At 43.8% G+C, this 25,566-nt stretch overlaps 2 protein-coding genes across 5 annotated transcripts; both read right to left on the reverse strand.

The window, feature by feature from the left end:
- Positions 1 to 14,502: 14,502 nt before the first annotated feature.
- On the reverse strand, positions 14,503 to 17,769 carry LOC136481292 (receptor-like protein EIX2). Its single transcript, XM_066478653.1, has one exon. The coding sequence runs from the start codon at positions 17,759 to 17,761 to the stop codon at positions 14,876 to 14,878; it is 2,886 nt and encodes a 961-aa protein (XP_066334750.1). The 5' UTR covers positions 17,762 to 17,769; the 3' UTR covers positions 14,503 to 14,875.
- A 4,002-nt stretch (positions 17,770 to 21,771) lies between these two features.
- LOC136481293 (aminopeptidase M1-B-like) lies at positions 21,772 to 24,612 on the reverse strand. Of its 4 annotated transcripts, XM_066478655.1 has the most exons (7): positions 23,951 to 24,612; positions 23,243 to 23,430; positions 23,104 to 23,173; positions 22,979 to 23,018; positions 22,266 to 22,560; positions 22,069 to 22,190; positions 21,772 to 21,956 (listed from the first exon to the last, which is right to left on the reverse strand). In XM_066478655.1, the coding sequence occupies exons 5-7, from the start codon at positions 22,522 to 22,524 to the stop codon at positions 21,834 to 21,836; spliced, it is 504 nt and encodes a 167-aa protein (XP_066334752.1). In that variant the 5' UTR covers positions 22,525 to 22,560; positions 22,979 to 23,018; positions 23,104 to 23,173; positions 23,243 to 23,430; positions 23,951 to 24,612; the 3' UTR covers positions 21,772 to 21,833. The 4 variants fall into 4 exon arrangements, with proteins under 4 accessions (XP_066334752.1, XP_066334754.1, XP_066334751.1 ...); XM_066478657.1 differs by lacking the exon at positions 22,266 to 22,560; XM_066478654.1 differs by having other exon boundaries at positions 23,104 to 23,430.
- Positions 24,613 to 25,566: the final 954 nt, after the last annotated feature.

Raw genomic sequence — 25,566 nt, forward strand, 5'->3', positions numbered from 1 at the left:
GACAAGCAGATACAAGATGAAATAAAATAATATGTAAAAGCATGATTAAGAAGAAATTTAAGATAACAAAAAACTGGCGAGGATATCTAAGACCCGTCGGTGCATGCAGATTAAAAAACAACCAGACGTACGAACTAGAAGCAGGCTTAGAGCCTCCATCAATCACTGTGGACTAAAAATGGTATAGAACAGATCTAGAAACTAATCAAAAGCAGCAGTCGTATGAACTAAAAGCAGGCTTATCAACCGAATGTCCTGGAGCCTGCCGACGGGGACCACGTGCCGGCTCTTGGCACAAGTAGAAAACAGACCTTTTGTTTCGGCATCATTTTCGGAGTTACTCCCGGCATTTTTTGAACCCGGGAGTGAAGGAGATTTAATCCCGGCTATACCCTCGAGCCGGGAGTAAAGGTCGCTGTCCAACGCTGCTGGCTCGGCAGGCAAACCTTTAGTCCCGGTTAGAGGCTATAACCGGGACTAAAGATCAACATTTAGTCCCGGCTAGAGCCACTAACCGGGACCAAATGTTTAGTCCCGGCTGGAGGCTTTAGACGGGAATAAATATTGCTCTTTGTTCCTGGTTATAACCTCTAACCAGGAATAAAGCTTCCGCCAGTAGTTATTAAAAAAACAAATACTTTTAGTTTATTAGTTTCATTTATATTCTTTTCTTAAGTATACTTTGATTTTTAGAGTCTTTTGTTGAAAAAATAGTTTTAGATTTTAGGGGAAAATTATAATTTTCACACATAAGTTTTTAAGTTTTATTTTACTGTATTTCGACGCAAAATTCTAGTGTTTTCAATCTATAATTCACCGTATTTCGTCTCACGCGGCACAAAGAAAAATGTAATAATAAAAATAATTATCAGAAAAACCTAAGATCCTGTGTTGGCCCATATTTTGGGGGTAAATGACTGCCAAAAAAATTTCAAGCCATTTCGACATAGGCGGAGTCGACGTGCTTCACAGAGATATATAGAACCTTTCGTCGAACCCTATCTATACACCTAAGTTCTCTGGGATTCTGAGGTCCATGTGCTTTCCAGTGCCGGATTGGTCTCAAACTTTTTCTCAAGACTGCAAATGCCCTGTGTGAGGCCACCGCCAAATTTGAGATTTTTCTGAGCTGGTTTGGTGCTTTTTGCACTTTAATTGAATTTCCGCACGAATTCACCGATTAATTATACGTTGAACTGAGTCCACCCCCGAAAAGATCCGGAAAATAGTGATTATTAGTTGCATTATGTTCAATATTTATAATTAAAAAGACAATAGTTTAGGTCACATATTTTTCTTGTGTGCAGTAAATCAAAATAAATTTTATTACTTTAAAAAAAATATGCCTAGTATTTAATTTACTAAGCAAATAATAAGAATTTAACATTTAAATAAAAAGAAATATATATAATACACTAACCAACCAAAAAACTGGCGCGAAGTGAATTTTCTAGCCCCCTTTAGTCCCGGCTTCGATCACGGCCTGGGACGAAAGGTGGGCTGCATTTGGCGGCCCGCCAAAAATTACCTTTAGTCCCGGCTGGTTATTGGAGCCGGGACTAAAGCCGGGACTAAAGGTGACCTTTAGTCCCGGGCAGTGTTAAGAGCCGGGACTAAAGGTCCCTCTCCTATATACGCCAGCTCCCTTCTCTTCCTCCTCTCACTTCTCGTCTTCGACTTCATCGTCATCAGCGAGCCGCGCCGCCGTCAACCACCGCCGATTCGGCTCCCCGTCACTAGATCGTGGATCCCGGCCACCCCGACGCCGCCCTCCTCGCTGGAGGAGCCCTCGACACCGCGCCCATCACCGGAGGAGCCCCCGAGACGACGCCCCACGCGCGCCGCCTCTCGCCGCGGCCCCCACGCCGGCCTGCACGTGCCACCGGCCTCCCCACCGACGGCGCCCCCCCGCAGGCACTCCACGACGCCGGCGCGCGCCTCCCCACCGACGATGCCACCCGCGGGCACTCCACGACGCCCGCGCGCCGCCTATCGCCAGCATCTGCACGACGCCCCGTGCGCGCCGCCTCTCGCCGCAGCCCACGCCGGCCTCCACGCGCCACCGGCCTCCCCACCGACGGTGGCCCCCCGTGGGCACACTCCACGCGACGCCCGCACTCGCCTCCCCGGCCACCGACGCTGGCCGGCCGCCCCGCGCAGGCACCACCGCCCCCGGCCATCAATAAGTTATTGAGTCACGGGAAGCGGTGCTTGAATCACAAAGGCGAGAAAAAGAAATGCAAGAGGAAGTCGCAAGGCAAGTGCAAATACAATTGAGTGCCCACAGGATTACAACAGCTCCGGGAATCAACATTAGCTCCGATCAGTTGAGAAGCAGTTGTGCTTCTACGGAGCTGCCTGATGCCATAAAAGATGCAGAGCTGCGCTTCCCCGTGGATGACGTCACTGAACCTTTTACATCATGTGAGCTGCACATTCCAAAAGATAATGGCACAGTGAAGGTGGCTATTGGTGTTGTAAACCCTATCGACCGTACCAAGACACCAAGAATCCATGGGGCAGTAGTACCAGCTGGATATGCTACCGTCTTGGTGGATAAAGCTATTGAAGGTTTTAGCGATGTGCCTCTTGACATTCATGGAGGTGATGGGGAGAAGACCGTGGGAGAAGCAGAGAAGTCATTCATTGCATGGCGCAAGTGCTACATCAATATTCCTGGGAAGCCGTTGCCGCACAATAGGTACGGATGAAAGTGAACGAAACAAATTTTTTATTAATTTTATATTGCCTCTTAAATAACAATTGACTCATTGTCTTCTGTACGCACACAGTAGGGCCTCCCCCAACCTAAGTCCAATAGTACAATCACCAGACCAGCATAGTGCTCTGGGCGGCGGTTACAATGGGGTAGAAGACACGGCTGCATCCCCACCATCTCCAAGACGGTCTCCACCGCCGCCTCCACCGCCTCCAAGGCGTTCCCCAACGCCGCCTCGAAGGTCTCCAACACCTGTTCCCCCACCTCCTCCCATGAACCAGGGAAGACGGCTGCAAACAAATAAGCCATCTGCCCCGCCGGCGAAGACGACCAAGAAGGCCCCCATGAAACCAAGGCCAATTCCACAGAAATTGGCTGGTGAAATGAGTAAAGAGGAGTTACATGATGCGGTTAAAAAACCGTCGAAGCATTCTTCTCAAGCATAGGGAAGAGGAAGCAGCAGGAGCAGAAGCACTTTCACCTACCTCCAGCTAAACTAAGGCGGATGGTGGAAGCTGAGCAGAAAAAGAGGCGGCAAGCTCGTAAGCTCTCACCACCATCAGACTTTGACCGCACTCTTAGCAAGATAATCAAGAAAGCTGCTAAACCAGGGAAAACTGTTGCACAACTCGGAGAACAAGAATTGCAATCAGTCCCTCCTCTAGTTATTGCTAATGAATATGGTTCAAACATAGATATGCTGGATATGATGAAAATACCTGCTGATAAAGAAGTGGATATGGCGGAACTTGCTAACTTTTATGCTATGAGAGGTATCGATCTTGGCGATTTCCTCTTCGAAAGTGCGCCGGTAGCGGATGAATGGCAGAAATATGAGCATGGCAGGAGTCTATAGAATCCTAAGACCATCAATGAATTGGGTACACAATTGTTCAAGCTAAACACCGTGTACCTCGACGCGTGTCACCGGAACGAGTTCTATATTTCTGTCAGAATCAAAGACGACCATTGGTTCCATGGCGATGACGTTATGTACATTGAGTTAGCTGAATTACACCAACTAGTCCACCAGAACTCTCTCGACAAGACTCTCATCAGCTGCTATTGTCTGTAAGTGATTCTTTCTACTAATTAATAATAAGTCGCTACGTAGGTACATGTCTGTGTTTATTATCCTCACTCTATATATATGATGCAGGTTTGAGATGGGAGAGTGCAAAAAGAGAGGGTGTACTGATATTGGCTTCATTGATCCACATATCGTATTCAAAAACCCTAAACCCCAACCAACATGGAAAGCAGAAACGGAGGCCAATATCAAGATGTTCTTAGAGAAGCAACGTGACAAGAAATGTATACTCTTCCCCTACAACTTCAGGTAAGTGTTCATAATGTCGACGATCATGTATCCATATATATATGTTCACTGTACCTGTTATCTAATTAATGAGTGTTAATGGACATGGCAGTGAACACTGGATATTGATGGAACTCGATCTGGAGAAAGGTCATCTAGGCATCTAGGACTCGATGAGAAAAGAGTAAAAAGAGTTCCAAGAGATGATAGATATTATTCAGAGGTAATTGCAGTCTCACTAGCAAAACTATTCCAGTCTCTCTGCATGCAAATTAATGGTCCAAATATTTTTTATGTTATTTGGTAGTTGTTGGGAAAAGGTATGTCAGGAACACCATATGAAACACAAAGTGCCACTGAAAGTAGTGCTATACAAAGTAAGTACTATATACCTACCTTAGTTCAATTTCCCTATGCTCGGATGATGACGAATCTTTTTCTCGTAAAGTGGGTTCTGCGGCAGCCCCAGGGGACCAATCTCTGTGGATACTATGTTTGCGAGTTCATGAGAGTGTGCTCAAAAAGAACTAGTCTAGAGGAAAAAAGGGTAAGTGTACATATATATATATATATATATATATATATATATATATATATATATATATTCTTCATACATATATTTATATATATATATATATTCGTGATAGATACAATTTATTTATCATTATTCTTGATACATATATATATATACACTAATATACTTTTTCTTTATCTCATATCTCAAATTGAAGACTCGTTGGTTGAAGGAAAAAACCCTGGACACACACCATCTCAAAGCAATCCAAGAGACAATAGGTGGATTTCTGAATGATCAGGTCTTAACTCCCGGCGACGAGTTTTACTATGACCCAAATATGTGATGATGAAAGCCAAATTTCATATTGATCCAAAGAACATGTGATGATGAAATGTACAATTAATGCAAACTTTACATGTGACGATGAAATGTAATATTATGTTTTAGTTTACTTTTACTTGTGTTGCTTGCGTGCATTGATCGAGCGAAAACTTTATAGTACGCGCGCGTATACGTATATTACTTTGCAGCGAATAATGCGTATTCGAAAACCAAATTAAAACAAAAAAGAATCATCAATTGAAATAAGCAGGAAAAGAAAAAAAAAAGACCCTTAAGTCCCGGTTGGTAATACCAACCGGGAATAAAGGGGCCAGCCCAGGCGCTGGCGTGGCTACCTTTTTAGTCCCGGTTGGTATCACCAACCGGGACTAAAGGTCCACTTCTATTCCTGGCTACTAACCCTTTATTCCCGAACTCCTATTCCCGGCTGCGTAACCGGGAATAAAGGGGGTTGGCAGCCGGGAATAGAAGCCTTTTTTACTAGTGTGGCCACCGCCGCGTCGAAGCCAAGGAAGCTGCCGCCCGCCGCCGGTGCGTCCGCGGTGGCTTGAGCCCTCCACTGGGGCGGGGCCACTTCGTTTCCGAGGAGGCCCGCATGCGTCGTCTTCCTGAGGTTGGGTGCCATGGCCGTTAATCGAACGTCGAGCACCGAGCCGCCGTCGCCGGCATCTCTCCCTTGCCCTCGCGAAGAAAATTTTTGGGACGGGTAAGATTAGGCAAACGGATGATCCCCTCCCCATACCCTTTTATCAGTGGGTATACCCATTACCCTAATGGATAAAGAATTTTCTACCCATACCCTACCCAATTAGCGCAGACATGGATTTGGGGACTGGGTATGAATATCCAGCGATAGGGTCCTTAGGGGCGTGGCACTGGGGGTCTCTGGCCCAAGGAGAGCGTGTACCGGCGAGCGAGCGGACGCTACTGCGACCGTGGTACAGGCCATCCACCTCGGTACCTGTCGGGCCCATACTTTAGAATTCACTGTGCATCTTGTATCAGTACCTGAATCAGTAGCTGATACGCACAGATCGAACATGATTCATATAAAAAACCATACTTTTATTAATAATGGGAAGAACACATTACAAAGTTCATATTTACATAGCTTGGGCCATTGGCCTTATGATAGACATCGGAGTTCTAACACAGCGGTGCTATGTCGTCGTGGCTCCATTCCTACAGACAACTTGGAGTGCGGACATAAACCTTATCCTCAAGCTCATTTCTATACTTTAATCTCGGCAGTTCTAGCGTAGCTTCTTTGCGTAGTCGTGCGGCTTCTTCCTAGTGTATACTCCTGTGGTTCCATCCTTGCGTAGCTTCGTTAGCTCTGTCCTTGTATGTGCTCCTGTAGCTTCTCTCCTAAAAACATAGAGTGGAGGGGGGGTTGAGTACATAAAGTACTCAGCAAGCCCTAACTTTGGGGTAAGATGAGGTGGATGGCGGAGGCTATATGTGGAGGTGGTTTATGGTGGTGGAGGTGTATTTGGTAGGAGTGGGTGAAGGTGGTTCATGATGGTGGGGTTGTATTTGGTGAGAGTTGAGTTATATATAAAAGGAAGTTTGGGCCCTGGGAGAGTATCAACCCTTCTGGCCAGTTCCCGGAGTTTATAGGTTGTGACTTACCAGATAGATTTGCAACTTACGAGATTATCATAGTCTCTTTACCTAAAAGTATCTAATCATTTGTGACCTCATCCCAGCGATTGTCCATTCTAAGGACGTGGCTATTCGAATAGATTCAATACACTCTGCAGAGGTTGTACACATTTTCCCACGTGATAGACACAGTCCGACACCATCGTCATGGCTTAGACAGGCCTAACGAGTTCTCGTACCCGATTGGAATGACCTCAGGCATCCATACAACACTACCACGGTCTACTCAAGGGTCGGAAACCACACAACGACTTGGATGATCCCACATCATCTAATATGTATACGTATATATATAAAGGTGCTCGCACAAGACACAACAATAATTTTACATGGGAGACCACATAGCAACCATGCCGACAAGACCACGGAAGATCACCTAGCATCGGTGTGCTCTCCTGATAGTTCGTTACCAGTCCAGCCTCCTAGTAGTCGTTGTACTTCTACTGTGAGACGAAGTCTACCCATACAGACATGTGGCTGTACGAAATTCTGGCTCGGCGGGATGGCAAATGAACCCGTCCTTATATGACCGAAGCGAGTATCTCCCAACAGTAACCCTCACTAGGCGAACCTGCCAAGGTAATCCACACCACATGTTTCACTAGGCGAACCTGCCAAGGTAATCCACACCACATGTTTTGGAAAATATTTTAAAGGTGGTTTTGTAGAACATAAACTACTTAAGTTTTAATTTGTTGTAAAGTTTTAAAAATTCGAATTTTTAGTGGATTTTATGATACAAAATACAGGGTGTTACAGTACCCATGCCAGGCCTCAACGGTAGGCCGGCGGGGAGCGCGTACGGACGCGTGTGGCAGGCAACGACAAGCAGGCGGGGATGAGCTGGCGCACCCTCGAGCTCTTGCGATCGCCCTCGCGGCCGCAACGCCCCTGCTGGTCCTCGTCCAGGTCCCTGTCACGCCTCGCCACAGGAGCTAGTGGTGGGCAGCACCCCCAGCTAGGACAGTGGTGGCGACTTGCGGGTATTTTGTGGACTTCCGGAAAAAAAATGCAATTTTTGTTTTTTAGAAGTTAAACAGTTTGAAATTTAACTAAATTTATATAAAAAAAATACTAACATTCGTGATACAAAATAAGTATCATTAGATTAGTTGTAGAATATATTTTTACAATAAATTTATTTGGAGACATAAATATTAATACTATCTACTATAAGCTTGATCAAATATGAGTTAGTTTGACTTACACGAGTCCCATAATTATCCATTTAGCTTCCTTCCTTCAATTATTCTGGGTTCATGGATATCTGCCTGTAAGATGGGCTCCCTGCTGACACACGCCTGACCGCTTCTACACGGTCATCATCGATTATTGCCTCTGCCTCTCATCTCCTCACAAAAGGTTACTGTACAATAGTATAGTGCTCCCCTTCGTGCCAAAACAAAAGATGTTCTCACCTCTCGACAAGTTAACTTTTTTTTAAACTTTGATCAAATATATATAACAAAATATTAATATTTATAATATATAATTAGTATCATTAGATAAATCCTTGAATATATTTCATAATAAATTTATTTGGAGATATAAATGTTGTTAATATTTTCTATAAATCTAGTCAAACTTAAAAGAGTTTGATCAGTACGCATCCTATAACGGACGGAGCGAGTATACAGTACTAGTTGATTGATTGATTGATTTCTCGACGTGTAAGGAAAAGCACCGCGCTGATGGCCTCCGCGTTGCACCCCGTCTGCGCGGAGAGACAGGACCCTAATTGCTTGGCTTGGGTACCTCCTCTCCATCTGTTTGTTTCTATGGTCATCAGCAAGGTTTCCGGTACAAAAAAAACCGGGGCAGGACACAGGAGAGGAGATCAGCGGCTCAATCATACAATCTCAGAACTAAAACAATGTTTTGCCAGCAAAGAAACTTCTGAATGCCAGTGCAATCCATCTTTTTTTTTTAGAACAACCAGTGCAATCCATCTACCTAAGCAACACCACACAGGAACCGATTTTGAACTGCTGGATCAAAGTCAGAGTGGGCCCACACAGGAGCCATCCATCTGGAAGAGATGTCGGCCAAATGTAAAATCAGAGCAATCAACCATGAAATTTAATGTGGATGTGGATATTATGTGTGTCTGTAAGTTGTGTGCTAATTCTACACTGAACATAAGTGCAGTCACCTCTTTCTCACTTCAGCAAGTAACGGTTGACGACGAGCATGGAAACAATGGTCATGGAGGAGACGTGAGCCTTCCTTGATGTGGATGACGAACATGGAAACATGGCACCACAACATGAGTAAGAAATTAGGCAGAATCCGACACCAAAACAGGGACGCTGTGATCAACATAAGCACAAGCCTGAATTATTATTAGTATTTAATTTGTCCATGTCATAGTAAGGTAGTGATATTACAAACTCTTACGGCAAAGGGTGTGGATATCACATTTCATTCCAAAAAGAAAACCAGCAACATTATGTAACAACTTCTACATACACTTTGATTCATGCATGCGTTGGCTAATTAAATTTAGGTGAAGCTCTTGAGAGTAGTATGCCAGAGAGGTTGAGATACTTGAGAGAGCCCAAGAACTTAGGAATATGACCAGTTGGCCCCTCTAGTTCGTTCTCGCTGAGGTCAAGATGCTCTAGATGATCCAGAGCAAGCAAAGAAGGACTTACCTGGCCGACCAAATCTGGTTGATCGGCCAGTTCGGTTGCTGCACCTGACGCCTCTCCACCGGCAGCAGTCCTGCTCGCCGTGATCACCGTCTCGCTGCCACGAGTTGAGGCGGCCTGCAGGGTCCCAGGTGACACCTTGCTTGAATGCCAGCAGGGCGTCCCTCTCGTGCGGTATGCAGCTCGGACTCTTTCTGTTACCACTGGCGGCTGGCTAGGGCTGCTGCTGTGCATGCGTGGTGAGCAGGGAACAAGAAGCAGCTGAATAACACGAGCATGGCAGCTCGGCGATCCAGCATGGTGGCAACGATGGATAATAATGTCCCTATGTTAAGCTTCCTGTGAGTGGTTCTATTGGAAGCCATGGTATGGTAGGTAGAATGGCAGGATCAGTTCCAGTGTGTTAGAGGACTGTTATAGGATGGATCGGTCAATATATGGGTCCGAGGTCGTCAGTCACATAGCGTGTTCATTCAAGCGGTCATCTCATCCATTATTCCCTGTCACCTAACAATCTAATTACTGGTGCGTGCTGGGCAACTTGCAGAAGCCAGAAACCATATACCTGGCCATCTTCTGCTTGCGCAGATCCTCTTGCGCGATCGCCTGAAGAACAAGGGACCTGCCGCCGCCGTCAGAGTCCACTAACACGAGCACTTGACTCCACTATCCCGAAGACTATAGGTATACGACTCGAGCACAAGACACGATTACACGACGTTGGCTGACATGACAACTGACTAAACTGAAATACCTGAAACTAAATACCAAACTAACACCACAGCTAGGATTACATCCTTCACTGTCCAGTGGCAGACTAGCAGAGCTCTGCGCCCGGCGCATGCATTTGTGCGCCCCCCGCTGTGGAGCTCGTGCCCGGCGGCTGCGTCCCCGCACGGCCGGTGCTCGCTCCCAGAAAAGCCCGTGCGTTGCACAGTTCGCGCCGGCGGCTAGCGCTCGCACTCGGAGGAGCCCGCGTGCTGCAGAGCTCGCGCGCCCCGCGGCCGGAGCCCGGAGGCCCACGCACATCGAAGCTCGCCCATGGCCACCCACAAGCGCCACCGCCTCACCCCGTCCATGATCCACAACGAGCTCAGAGTCTCACACCGTCGATTCCCTCTTCGAGCTTCACGGCCTCGTCTTCTCCAATAGGACCATCCACGACACCGACGGGCGCCACCTACATATCGTTGACTACGGCCTCGGCTACGGGTTCCAGTGGCCGGGCCTGCTGCGCGTCCTCGCCGCAAGGGAAGGCAGCCCGCCGGAGCTCCGGCATGGACCTGCCGCAGACTGCTGCCGGAGTGGACGAAAAATGCTCAGCGTTGTAGGCTTTTGCTTTGAATGCGTGGTGAGTCATTGGATACGGAATGGAGGGTGGAGATCACAGGAAAGTTACTATGTAACTTTGCTCTGTAAAGTCACCCAATCTGGCTCCCTAATTTACGCCCTGTTCGCTTGAACTTATCAGCCCGACTTATCAGCCATGGTACAATGTTTTTCTTTCACAACAAAACAGCATCAGCCGGCTTATCAGCCGCAGAAACCATCATCCGAACAGCCCGTTAGATGGTTCGGTGTGCAGTTTGTAAACGGTCTGCGTGTTGTATCAGCTGCTTTGGGCATGTAATAATTAGTACTCTTTGTTCTTGTAGTCTTAGCAGGGCCGGTCCTAAGATTTTTTTGGACCTAGAACAAAACTAAAATTTTGGGCCTTTTTATATAAACGCGATAATACTAGTATCATTCATGGCCAGTATATATACACAAATATACAAAATGTTACTAATAAGCAGTTAACTGAATGCAAAAGCAATATTCATGTGAAATAATTTGTATACATATTGAATTACCTCAAAATTTTCTTCTAACATTCCTCGATGTGAAGACATCGATGATGGTGTCAATATCAATCTCCAACAATCGCTTCTCAATGATTAATGTTTCCAATCCATTTAACCTTTGGATCTTCTGGATTAGTGTTAGCTAGTTCCTCCATATCTCAAATCATCTGTTAAGAAATTTATAAAGAGCCCCTCTCTGTTGTTGTATCAAAACATCTATTCGTATTTTCTTCTTTCTTTTGTCATTGTCAGAAGCATACTTTCTTGATGACATGGTACATCTAAAATTTAGAGAAAAAATTAGTCAAAGATTAAACAATTTGCAAATCCGAAATTCCAAATAATGTCCATCCGGGTCTGTGAAATCTGAATCAATGATTAACCTTTACCTTAGCGGTCGGCAGTACATGGTTAGGGAATACTCCCTCTGTCCCTTATTATCTGTCGTTCTTGGTTTTCGTGCCACAAGTTTGATTAGATTTGTAGAAAATGTGTGCAACATTTGTATCTCCAAATAAATTTATTAAAAAACTAGATTAAAACATCTATCTAATAATATCAATTATGTATCATAAATATTAATATTTTTTATATAAATTTAATCAGAGTCATTTCTCGGAAAGCGAGAACAACAGATATTTAGGGACGGATGGAGTAGGGAATTAGGGATCGTATAGGAGATAGGACAGAGAATCAGAGATTCGTACCTATGCGGATCACGTATTCAAGTTCAGTCTCACTCGTTCACGTGCGGCCGTGCCTGCCTGCAGCCTGCCTGCCTACCCGCCGCCTGCCGGCGACTCGCAGAGCGGCAGAGTCGCGGTCGTATGCAGAGGAAAGAGAATGAACAGTCACCGACTCCGCGACTCACAGTCGAAGGCTCAAAGCGTCTCGTGTCGTCATGAGGACCGAGGAGTCGCTGCTGCGGCGTGCCTACGTCTACGACTCTGCGTACGTATGTTTGTTACTAGGCTCACATACGCCGAATACTACTAGTGTCTGCCTACCTGGTGTGGGGCCCATGAGGCTCCCTAGGCCTGAGACGGTTGTCCCTCTCGCCCCGCCCCAGGGCCGGGCCTGGAAGTAGGGATCCATCTGCTGGAGAGATGCACTTAATAAACTCTTATACACGTTCAAGGGATTGTCAACTGTCAATTTAAATGTCAGTTTAAACAATGGGGCTTCCACTCTCTTTTGGCAGGACATATGGAATGGGCAGATACATTTGAATGCTTTCCCTGAGCTGTACTCCTTTGCCCAGAATAAATTCATCTCATTTCAACGAGTCAAAGACTCACAGGATTTATTTGATCTCTTTCACCTTCCCATGTCTAACCAGTCCTTTATTCAGCTACAATAGCTGACGGAGGAGCTAGGTTCAGTGCCGCTTACACAACCTTTTGATGTTTGGCAAAATGCGTCTCCCTGAAGTTTTTATCAATTTTTGGACCATCTTAACGATCTCGAACGAAAAAACTCAAAACCAGGAATTTATAAATCTCATCGACAACAACAATTTTCATATACAAAGTATTTTATTTGACACCGTACAAGAATGATATTATTTTTCTAAGGTGACAAGCCATAATACGCGATTAATATGCTACTGGAATATTATATTATTTTTTTGAGCATCTTAAGGACCTCAAATGAAAAAACTCAAATATAAGAATTTGTAGATTTTATCGAGAGCTCATGGCATGAAAAAAACAATAACTTTTAGAATGGAGTATTTTCGAAGGGAGTCATTAAATGTTCAAAAATAATATAAAATTTGAGCACAACAGTAATCATGACCCGGCTTGTCTGAGGTGAGACGTCCTCCTACTTCACGCCTTCACTACACAAAGCCAGCAGCTGTCGCCCGCACCACACCGTCATGCCTCTCTCCTGCACTGCATAGGTACGTCGCCTCCCCCCTCCAGCGCCGAGGAAGCCAAGCGCGCTACGCCCACAGCACACTGCACACATGGCTTCCTCTTGCTCCTCCGCTCAATACCAACAGGACTGCCGCCGTCAAGAGGACCGTTGCCACGTACTCTCGGGCCCGCCGACGACCTCGCGCCATGCGTCAAGCGCTGGCGGCTCACGTTGGCGTCCCTGGCGCTGTCGTCAGTGAAAGCCGCCTCACGGGCGTCGTCTCCCTCCGGCTCCGCTGGAAAAACTGCCCCGCGTGCGGACAGGGCCGACAGGCCCAGGGCGTTGTCGTCGCAGGCGCCGTCCATGCATGAAAGCCGGCTCACAGACGTCGTCGCCTCGCTCCACTGGAAAAATAGCCCCGCGGGCCACGGCCGGTCAGAGGCACGCCCAGGGCGGCGACGACGCCAGCGCCGTCCAAGTCCCAGCATGTGGTATGTAAAAGCCTAAAAGGTAGCTATGGAAGGGAGAGATGCAGCAGCAGCCGTTGCAGCTAGCAACCTGCAAGTGGCCGTTGGTTGTTGGAAAAGTTGGAATTGCTAAGATTTACTCTATAAAGGTTACACAGTTCGATCTGTAGCCTTTTGGTGAAGTTGCGTTCTTGTTTTTTGGTGGTGCCTGATTTAGTTTATAACTTGTTTAGAGCTGTGAATAAATCATTTGCTTATCATCTTAGACTGCCTTATGTGTTGCTTTTCGTCTATGATGAAGAGAACCAGAACCGGACCATCGTCATTTCGTGGTTCAGTTTTCGTTTTTTTATTATGACCATATTAGCAGTTTTGTGTTGAGTCGAGTGTGGGCAGATTGAACATGATTATTCCCTTGCGATGGTACGTAACAAAGATCATGCTGGTGACTATATATAAACTTTTTTTTTTATGAAAACTCTATTTTTTTATTTGCCTGATCATAAAAAGTCATCATCTCAAATGTGCCTGGAGTACTATCCCCAAGTCATTTTGCACCCCATTTGAGATTTGACTAACAGGGCTCTCCATTTTGTAGGTAGCGGTACTGCAGGTGTAGTAGTATACTACTGCTCCACCAGTTAAGCGGTGCTCATGTCTTGGGCTCTTCAATTTCTGGGAAATTTGCTCTCCTTGTTCTCTGCTTTCTTGTTCAATGTGTATGGTAAGTGAATGTTGCTTATATGTAACACTTTGGTTGCAGATGAGACCATGATATTTTGATTCATATCATCCCTCGCCTAGGTACATTGAAATTCCACGACACGCCAAACCTTTTTGGCTGCACATTGTATTCACCTCAATCCACTTCAACACACGTGGACTAAGGTGGATACGGGTGCAGCCAAACAAGCCCTAATGTGGACGATGAGCGTGGAACATGCAACGATAGGTCGTATTCAGGTTGCCGGATCCGACTACCATGGCCCACAGGGACCAATGATGTAGTGAAGTGCTACATGGAATTGATTGACCATGTCTTAATGTTCATCATCATAAGGAAATAATTATAACTGTAAAACTTGGTGAAGCGTGTTAACCTCTGTAGAGGTCGCGTCTACGTGTTATATAGCGCCCTGAGCTGACCAGGCGAACGTCTTGTACAGACTACAAACCAACATCCTGAAGATCAGCCAGAGTTTACAACATACTTATGTTATCTATATACTAACAACAAATATCTATCTTGTACAACAAACAATAATGTTGGCCAATGATCAAGTGTCGGTTCTCAGTTTATTACAAGATTTAAGAGTAAACACGGACACACAAATGTTCATTTCGTAAAGAAAACCATGGCAATATGTAATACTGGTAGTAACAAAATTCAAAGCACTCCTGAAAAGACTTCTCTCCCACTTCCATTATTCATACATGCATGCATTGGCTAATTTTAGTTGAAACGCCGACCATCGCCTTTGCTTCATACTTGCTAATCAGTTTGTGTTTGTCTTGCTCTGGCCCATGTAGCAACAAGGACATATACTTTGTCGTACAACTTGTCCGAGAGTCGAAAGCAAGCAATTCTCCAGTTTCTCTTGAACAACAAAACACCAAATGCAATCCATATACCAACCACAAAGCCACACCCGAGTCCAAGATAAAAGAATGGTATCCCATAACCTTCTTCAGTTCTTCCCAGGCCACCTTGCTTTGGTGCATGACGCTCACTCGAGCAATTGTTTTGAAGAGGATGTCCACAAAGACCGATGTTGCCAATGTACATAGATGGATACCCTGCATACAAGGTATCAAGCTGTACACCCGATGGAATTCTTCCTGTAAGATCGTTGTATGATAATTCCAAGTAACTTAAGAACGTCAGATTTGACATTGTGGCTGGTATTTCCCCTGAAAGCATGTTCCTCGAGAGGTCCAATGATTGCAGTGATCGCATTTCCCCTATCTTCTTTGGAATAACTCCGGTCAAGTGGTTCCTTGACAGATTCAAATTCACAAGAGCATCAAGAACAACTATTTCTTCTGGAATTTCACCAGTTAAGTCGTTTGAAGATAAATCAATGCTCGTCATACTTGTCAGCACAATTCTTTGAATGGAACCATAGTTCAATTCCTGCCCCTTCCAGACCGTAGACAAACTATTAAGATGAGAATCAATTCGATCAGGGCCGTCATTACAACGCATCATGGATGTGTTTGTCATAAATTTAAGATTTGATAGGTAGATCGGCAGAGAGCCTGATATCTTATTGTTATTTAGATCCATATACTGAAGGCAAGAAAGGTTTGTGATGTTCATTGGAATGCTACCAAAGAACTTGTTGTGACTTAATCGTATAACTCTTAATGATGTTAAGCTTCCAATCCACATTGGCAATCGTCCAGAGAATTTGTTCCAAGACAAATCTAGGAAGACCACTTTTGTCAAGTTTTGCAGAAAAGACGGGAACTTTCCTGACAAACTATTGTTACTTAAGGTGACAAATTCCATATATTCCGTTACCCCGAGGCACAATGGTGGTTCTCCCTCCAAAAAATTGTTGGATAAGTCCAACACAAATAATTGCTGATATTTACAAAAAGATTTTGGAATATGACCAGTGAGTCGGTTGGAGAACAGAGAAAGTTGGTTTAGATTGGTGGATCTAGTAGCAGAGGGCAGAGGTCCTGACAAGAAGTTATTGGACAAGTCCAAGGTACGTATGTTTGGTGGCAGCGTGGGTATCTGACCAGTTAATTTGTTTGAACTGAGGTAGAGTTCCTGAAGTGACATGGAGCCCATATCAACTGGCAAAGTTCCGTTGAGTTGATTGTTGGAGATGTTCATGAACCAAACATTTGAAAAGGCATGGAAGAACCATTGTGGAATCCTATCAGCTATACCTGCACTTGAGATATCAAGATAGGCGATGCTCACATTCCACTGAAGCCACCCAGGAAACAGTGGGCCCATCTGGCAAGATGCAAAGTTTACATACTCTAATGTAGATGGTGGTTGCCAGTCCGAGCTGATCTCAATCTTGAGGGCATTATATGACAAGTCTATACATTGCAAGCTCCTTGCACTAGCAAAGTGTTCCTCAGTTATCGTGCCATCCAGTTTATTTGTATTTAGATCCAGATGGGTCAGATTACTAAGCTTTCCAATCTCATATGGGACATGTCCGTTTAGGTTGTTCCCACCTAGATTCAGAACAACCAAGCTCATGAATTGCCCCATCCATCTTGGTAACATCCCGGTTAAATGGTTCGAACTGAGGCCCAATTCTTGCAATTTGTTGAGTGAACATCGAGGTAGATTCCTAAACAGCTCACCTACGTCGCCATGTAAGTGAGACAAATCAAGGTAGAGAACCTCCAAATTGCATAGATTCTTCAGATCCAAGGTCATGATGCGGTCCTTCCCATCGTCATAGTCATCATCATAATAATTAAATGAAAGATCAAGGACTTGCAGGGATGTCATGTCTCCAAGAGCATCCGGAAATTGACCGTACATAGTAGTGTCGCTGAGGTAAAGGATTCTAAGGCTTGTTATGTTCCAGAACCAGCTGGTCACCATTGGATGGTGGAAGGAGTTCCCGGAGGCATCGAGCTCCTCGAGATTTGTAAGGTTCAGGTGTGGCAGCGACTGGTTTGCGCTTGCAAGAGAGCAGCCTGAAAGATGGAGGGCCCTCAAAGAAGGAAGCATATTCATGACACGAGGCCAATCCGCTACTGTGCTGAGGTCCACTCCGTTCAAGTTAAGATATTGTAAGGAAGGAATGTGTGTTAACCATGAGAGATCCGTCGAGTTTGTGTCTCCCCCAAAGTAGGAAAGATCTAGATACTGCAGCCTTGACAAGTTGCCAAGCTGGGGAGGCACGCCACCGTAGAATGGTATGCCAGAGAGGTTAAGATACTTGAGATTCTTTAGAGAGCCCAAGAACTCGGGAAGACGACCCGTTGGCACTGCTAGATCATTCCCGCTGAGGTCAAGGTGCTCTAGGTGATCCAGAGCAAGCAAGGAAGGACTTATCTGGCCGAACAAATCTGGTGGGAAGGTGCCTCCACTTCCAAGTCGAAGCTCGTGGACGTGGCCAGTTCGGTTGCTGCACCGGACGCCTCTCCACCGGCAGCAGTCTTGCTCGTCGTGGCGACCGTGTCGCCGCCACGAGCTGAGGACGCCGCCAGGGTCGCCGGTGACGCCTTGCTTGAATGCCAGCAGGGCGTCCCTCTCGTGTGGTATGCAGCTCGGGCTCGCTCTGTTACCACCGGCAGCTGGCTGGAGCTGCTGCTGCTGCATGGCGAGGAACAAGCAGCAGCAGCAGAGCAACACGAGCATGGTAGCAGCTAGGCGATGCATGGTGGCAACCATCGACAATAGTGTCGCTATGGTAGAAGAGAATGGCAGGATCAGTTCTGGAGTCGGAGTGTTGTTATTATAGTAGACGGATGCAGAGGATACTGCAGATCAAGTTGGAATTGGAAAGATCTAGATACTGCAGCCTTAGAATGGTATGCCAGAGAGGTCAACATACTTGAGGTCGTCGGTCACCTTCCGTGTAGAAGCGGTCAGGCGTGTGTCAGTGTGGTCATCATCGATTCGATCATTGCCTCTGCCTCTCATCCCCTCACAAAAGCTTACTGTACATTAGTAGAGTACTCCCCCTCGTGCCAAAAGAAAAGATGTTCTCACCTCTCGACAAGTTAACTTTTTTTTAAACTTTGATCAAATATATATAACAAAATATTAATATTTATAATACATAATTAGTATTATTAGATAAATTCTTGAATATATTTCATAATAAAATTATTTAGAGATATAAATGCAGTTAATATTTTCTATAAATCTAGTCAAACTTAAAAGAGTTTGATCAGTACGCATCCCATAATGGACGGAGCGAGTTTACAGTACTAGTTGATTGATTGATTGATTTTCTCGACGTGTAAGAAAAAGCGCCGCGCTGATGGCCTCCACGTTGCACCCCGTCTACGTGGAGGGACAAGACGCTAATTGCTTGGCTTGGGTGCCTCCTCTCCAGTTTGTTTCTATGGTCGTCAGCAAGGGTTCCTGTACTGTCTTTTTGTTTACTTAATTAAGATGTATGTTTATGGTAACAACCACTACCGGAAACTGGGTGTTTGCCGAGTGCATTTTATTGGGCACTCAGCAAAGAAACTATTTACCGAGTGCTGTCACAAAAACACTCGGCAAAATAATTGCACTCGGCAAAAGAGGCACAAAACATTCGGCAAAGTTTGGCACTTGGCAAATGAGAAAAAAACACTCGGTAAAAACTAGGCACTCGGGAAAGTCCACATCCGTTAGTACGTGTGCCGTCCGTTAGTGCGTTTGCCGAGTGTCCGTTAGTGGAAAACTCGACAAACAAATACACTCAGCAAAAGAGACAAAAAACACTCAGCAAAGGGAGGCACTCGACAAAGAAATATGTTTGCCGAGTGCTAAACCTATAGCACTCGGCAAAGAAATATGTTTGCTGAGTGCTAAGCCTATGGCACTCGGCAAAGAAATATGTTTGCCGAGTGTAAACATGTGGCACTCGACAAATAATTTCTTTTTTTTCTCTTCTGACCTTGAAACAATTTCTACTCTCCACATACAACATGTGGTATTCCTTGTTAAAATTTGGTATATTTCTAGATCTGTTTGCTATATTTAATTAATTTATTGCATTTCTAGGAATTTCTTGGTATAAGTCAAATTTGAAACGCAAGTGATTCAAATAATAAAATAAAATGAGTAGAAAAATAATATTCATGTTATTGAGTCCAGTGTGAGGCCTTACCCAAAAAATGAAAAGAAATTTCGAACATCTTGGTCAGAAAACACGGTCACGAACGTGTGGCCGATTGGTTTTTAAATTCTAAAAAAAGCAAACGAAGTCTGAAAATCATGAGATTTGTCATGATGTGATGATATCATATATGGAGGCTGTGGTAAAAAATTGAGAAGGTTTCGCACAATTTGTCACGTACGATGTTTACAAACCGAAGCATCTCAGAAGAAGGATTATAGCATTGAGAAGGATCCGGTAAGATTTAGAGTCAAAGTGACGGTCAAATTGGGGTTTGGCTTCAAAACTTTTTGTATAGGCAATAGAGAACATAGAGGATCGGACATGACAGCAAGAATCGGAGAGGACGGGGTTGCTTTGCTCTGGGTCGCTGCAGATGCAGTGGAGGACAACTACAAGCAGCGGTACCTGGCTAGGTCTTTCTTCTTCTTCTTCTAGATGGAAAAGAAAAGGGCAATAAGTTAGGTTCGTCTTAATTGGCTTGCACGCGTGTTTGCTCTTCTTTTATCTTTAGCGTACATTTCTAACCACAAGAACAGACTGCTGGTTTTCGTCATCGCTAAGCGAGTAAGCGTTGTGTGGTTCGCACCACGTTCCTCCAGACGTGCTTGGCCTACACTCGCTATCTGTATCTGTATTTTCTTCGCCTGCCGTTGTCTGTCACAACTATAGGTGGACTCTCTCGACGGTCCGTCACTGCCCTGTGTGGCGTTAGAGGCGGCCGGAGCCAAGATTTACATATAGGAAGACTGTTCAAACCGCTAACAATTATGTACGACGAAATACAAATAAATCGATTGTATATATACAAAACCAAAAAAAAAAACATTTGTACACATAACCGGTAACAACTATCTGCACTAGCTACACTCACTATCTGTATCTGTATTTTCTTCGTCCGTTGTTGTCTGTCACAACTATAGAGGACTCTCTCGACGGTGATCAAAGGCGGAGCCACGATTTAAATATAGGGAGGCCGTTCAAACCGGTAACATTCAGTTAGTGCAAAAATTGACAGTACAAAAAGAAAACTAAAAAACGACACCGAATATTATAGAGAAAATTAAAGAGAACAAAATTAATTAGGTCTAGACCTTTAACTTTCACCCATCAATATAATTATTTTTGATCATACCCATCAATATAATTATAATAACAGGAATAAAGGAGATTAGGGAGATAACATGAAGACTTACTCTAAATAATATAGATATCATTGGACCAATTCTGAGGGAGCAAAGCACTAATCAAAATTAACTAGGTAATTAGAGGGTGTCTTAGTGGCGACCAAGATCTTTACTAGACAACAATAAAAAGAAGAGATGGAGATAAAACAATAGAAAGACCTAATTCTTAATTATATAAGATGCTATTAAAAATTAATATGGAGGAAAGACAAAGAATAAAGTACAAATAGCAACATTAACTAGCTAATTACATTAAGTATCTAATTAAAGAGTTATATTATGGTTAGACTCTCGGTCCAGAAAATAGTTTGAAGTCCTCATATATTCAAATTCGAATTTTTTTGAATGACCTGGGATGCAGAAAAGTCATCATACCGTACATGCAAGGCCGGGAAATTTTGCACTAGCTGGCGCATGCACTACACGTAGGCATCAACGGTCACCATATGCCGACATCTACTTTGTTCGCAGTCCACGTAGGAAATGCAGTGCTATTTAATATTGAGTAAAATGTACTCCTTCCCTCTTAAAAATAATATAACTATGAGCGATGTACCAGTCAAAGTAGCTTAAATTTAACTAAGTTTATAATAAATAAATAATATTAACATTTATAAAGTAGCTTAAGTTTAACTGAGTTTATAGTAAATAATATTAACATTTATATCTCCAACTAGATTTACTACGAAAATATATTCTATAATAATTAATTTAATGATATTTATTTTGTATCATAAATGTTAGTATTTTTTTAACTTTGGTCAAACTTTAAACTATTTGACTTCTCGAAAAGTGAGAATTTATTTTTGGACAGATAGAGTATTTTCCTACCTTCACGTAACATGCCAGTCTGATTTTGAACCTTCAATTACCAAATCAGACAACGGACATACTATAACTGTTGAAACTAGCACTACGTCAAAAAGGGTTTTTAGGCGCGGTTGTAGACTATTTGTAGGGGCGATTTGCCCAGCCGCCCCTACGCAAGGCTCTCTACAAATCATGTATTTGTAGGGGCAGTGCCCAGACCGCCCCTAGAAATCGATTTGTAGGGACGGTTGGTACTGTAGCCGCCCCTACAAATCAATTTATAGGGGCGGTCTGGGAACACCAGCCGCCCCTACAAATCGATTTGTAGGGGCGGCTACGGTACCAACCGCCCCTACAAATCATTTTTCCACAAAAAAAAATTTACAATTCAAATTCGACTAGAACATATATTTTTCATACATAACTCCATCATGACTTATCTTCGTCTGCGATTAACACTAAGTCACGACAAGGGAGAAGCAAGAATGTTTGTAGTAGCAGAAATTAACACTAAGCTTAAGCTAGTTCTCTGTTTATATGCATAAGGATACAGAAGTAGGACACAAATAAATAAACATGGAAACTTAACATAATTTTATGTCAATCCACAAATAAACATGGTGAAAACAAGTTAAATATGAAGCCTATTGGCATACATGGCAGCTGGGAGAAGAAGGTTGATCAAAAGCTGTTTGATATCTTTGTTCATGTCAGGAGTAGCATCAACTGTTATTTTAGAAATGCTTAAGCATACCTGCCAAGAAAGAGGACACATGAATATGATATTTAATAGGAACATCAAATGCCACATAATTGATTTGGAGATATAAGGTTTTAGAATCCACTGGAGGTGCAAGATTACTTACAGAGGTTACATGTGAAAGTACAGTGTAATCAGACTCATCATTATAAGCATTCAGCAGTCGCAACAATGACGTCAGTGTTTGCTTGCAAGCAACAGAGAGCGCATATGAATCTTCCACGATACCTGCAAGAAGAATGTGACATCTTGTCAAAAACCTTGAAAAAGTATACAATAGCGCTAAATTTTTCTTATCTTTACCAATCTTATCCATTAATGAGAGCTTCTTTGCTTTGATTGCATTTACAAGTCCAGCTGCAAGTTCATCATCATACTTCACTCTATAAAATCCAGTTTGATCAATATTCAATTTGACCCAAATGTTTTGATTCTTCTCCCCATCTGCACTTTGAGAAGCAGCAAATTCTTGAATATTTATCTTATCCGTTTTATCTTTCAATAAGAACTTTTTCTGTGCATCATATGAGCCACAGCATGATGTTACAGGAACAATCCACATGCCAGGACCAGAGGATCCATCAGACAGAAACTGTGCCTGTAAGGGGACAAATGACTTAGCAACAACCTTTCAGCATAACATAAGCACTGAGATGGACAAGCAGGTGCATTTTGCTGGTTCATGTTGTAAACTGTAAAGATTGGCTTTCTTCTGAGAAATGACATCACAGACAATATGGCAAGGTAACAAAACTGTTTCAACTTTCAAGGTCAAACAACTGCCAATCCGGAGGGTGTAGTCGAGAATTGAAAAACACAATCAACTTTGACTTTAAGATGATATATTGCACTTTGTGTTTTTAACATAAGCTGATTAGATTTTCAAAACATTATGTCAAACATGACCTTGGCCTAAACTAGATGCAAAATTATGCATGTAGTTCAGCATAGCAAACATTAAGAATACGAAGATACAGAGTGAGAATTGGTAAGGAATAAGAAAGTGTCTAACTTACACATTTTTGCTGGTTGGCCAATCTTTGACATATCCCAGACCTGTTGGAAACCAAAGACATTTTACCAACTAAAAATACAAATAGCATGAAAAAGAAGATACAACATTTGACCTGAATGGACTGACCTTCACTGACGAATCAGAAAACCCACCAACAACCAGCGATCCGTCGTGTGATATTGACGAGCAGTTTAATCTGTGTTCCACATGATGATACTCAAACCTAACAATGAGGTCATAAGTATTTAATAAAAGAGTTCCTTGCCTTGTTATCTTCTGCATCAGCATCCTTGCTTTCAGCTTCTATTTTATCAGATTCTGCTAGTGCCTTCTCCATTCGCTCTTCAACAGCTTCTATTTTCATTTGGGAGAGTTTGCGGGGAAGCAGAGCTTACATGTAGCGCGGTGTCGTTCAACTTGAATATTGAATTTCTGAATTTCAGACAGTTGCGCCTGCAAAAAAACAAATTTTAGTTACACAGAAAGAACTACTTCAATAAAGAGGAACATATTCCAATCCAAAATAATAAAAGAAACAGAAACAATAGTGCTACTCACACATACACTGAAAGAAATGGCATTGCTAAAATTACTTGATAAGGGCCAAGAGCTTAGCCAGAGCATGTTATGAATAATCGAACACTAGCACTCTGTATACAGGTTCTGTAAAGACAACAGAAAAACATGTTGAAGAAAACAAGTTCAAATTATACACTACCACTCTGTAAGTCTGTTTACATAGCAAGAACATGTTACCTCTGGCACTAGCACTCTATATACATGTATACATGTAAGATATCCTGTCGATTTTCAATGTAAATAGAAACATGTAGGTTTGTATGACTAACTAAGATACTTATATAGCAAAAATTTCTATGTATGTACTGCATGTTTGCACAGGGCAGTGAGATTCCTCACCCAACTATCTACAATTAATAGATTAACGAATCAAGATGCATAAGTACACGCATACCTCCAGAGACAAAGCGCACGGATGAGCAGTCAATGGGTCGGGATCTCCAGAGACGAAGTGTAGATGCGGCACCTCCTCTTGGGCCCGAGCCTGTGTGGCTGCCACCGCCTCCCGGCACAAGCCAGCACGGCTGCCGCCGCCTACCGCCATGATCCAGCGCGGCGGTGCTACCGCATCCTGCCAGGCTAGATCCGCACAGTAGCCACCGCGTGTGGCCTCCTGCTAGCCTTTAACATGCGCGGTCGCCGCCCCAGCAGTTGCCTCCCATGCCCAGCCGTCCAACGAGCCTCGGGGAAGAGAGGGCGAGTGCGGGAGGCCGGCGGTGAGGGTCAGATTGGGGTCATGCCCAGTGTCCATCCGGCTTGGACTTGACGAGGAACGGAGTGGAGGCCGGCCCCAGGAACGGGACTTGGTCGAAGACGACCGAGGCCGGCCATGGCGACTCGCAGCCTCCACAAGCCAGCGGCGATAGGAGATGGCCCGATCTACGACCATGAGGGGCGCACGAACGAGGAGCGCCGGATCCTTCGCTGGATCTGTCCCGTTGGGGAGATGAGGAAGACGAGAGGGGAGGGGACGGGAGGCGGCTGCTGAGAGGAGTGGCTGAGAGGGGAGGGGACGGGAGGCGGACGGGAGGCGTCTGCTGATAGGAGATGGCCCGATCTGCTGGGAAGCGTCAGTGTGGGATTAGGGTTTTGGTGTTATTTTATAGATCGGACGATTTGTAGGGGAGGCTGTTGATTGAGCCGCCCCTACAAATAGTAATACCGGGGGCGGCTACTGATTGAGCCGCCCCTACAAATCAGACTCATTTATAAGGGCGACTCGTATCACCAGCCGCCCCTGCTGTTCTATTTGTAGGGGCGGCTATTCTCTGGGCTCCCCAGCACGCCACTGTAGGAGCGGCTCCATCACCAGCCGCCCCTACAAAAAAATTATTCCGTTGCTACAAACCGTTTTTTACGTAGTGTAGATAAATTTGGTCATCTCGCTTCTTTCATACTCCCTTCGTCTCAAAATAAGTATACTTCTAGCATTTAAAATTTATGCCACAATAAGTGCACTTCTAAACCATGAACCAAAACTAGTACTTTCTGCTACTTTCTCTATTTTTAATATGTAATTATTATATATTGCTACACCTTTTGATAGGGGTATATATATAATTTTATAGTAGCATTAGTTTCCCCCTCCATCCTAAAATTGCTCTTATTTTTGGATGGAGGGAGTATGTGGTTTTCTATTATTAAAAATAATAAAAATATGGTTTGTTCTCTTAAAATTCATATTAAATCAAAGAAACATGAAACTAGTGTCAATTTTTTTCTACCCGTTTATGATCTATATATAAGTATTTGAAACTAGTTTATTTATGTTTGTATTGCTTTTATTGCTGGTAGTCGTGCTCATTATTTATTTATCTCAAATAAGATCAAAACAACTCTAAATGGAGTATAAACACATAGATAAATGTTTTAGAAAAGCAGAAACTAGTTTCCTATTTTTTATTTAAAATAAATTAATTATAAATTTTTAGAGATCAAACTTGATTTTTATTATTTTGCAAATAGAAAATCACCTTTAAAATCAGTTAGAGGGCTAAATTTATTCAGTTT

The sequence above is a fragment of the Miscanthus floridulus genome, chromosome 9, assembly GCF_019320115.1.
Source record: "Miscanthus floridulus cultivar M001 chromosome 9, ASM1932011v1, whole genome shotgun sequence".
NCBI lineage: Eukaryota > Viridiplantae > Streptophyta > Magnoliopsida > Poales > Poaceae > Miscanthus > Miscanthus floridulus.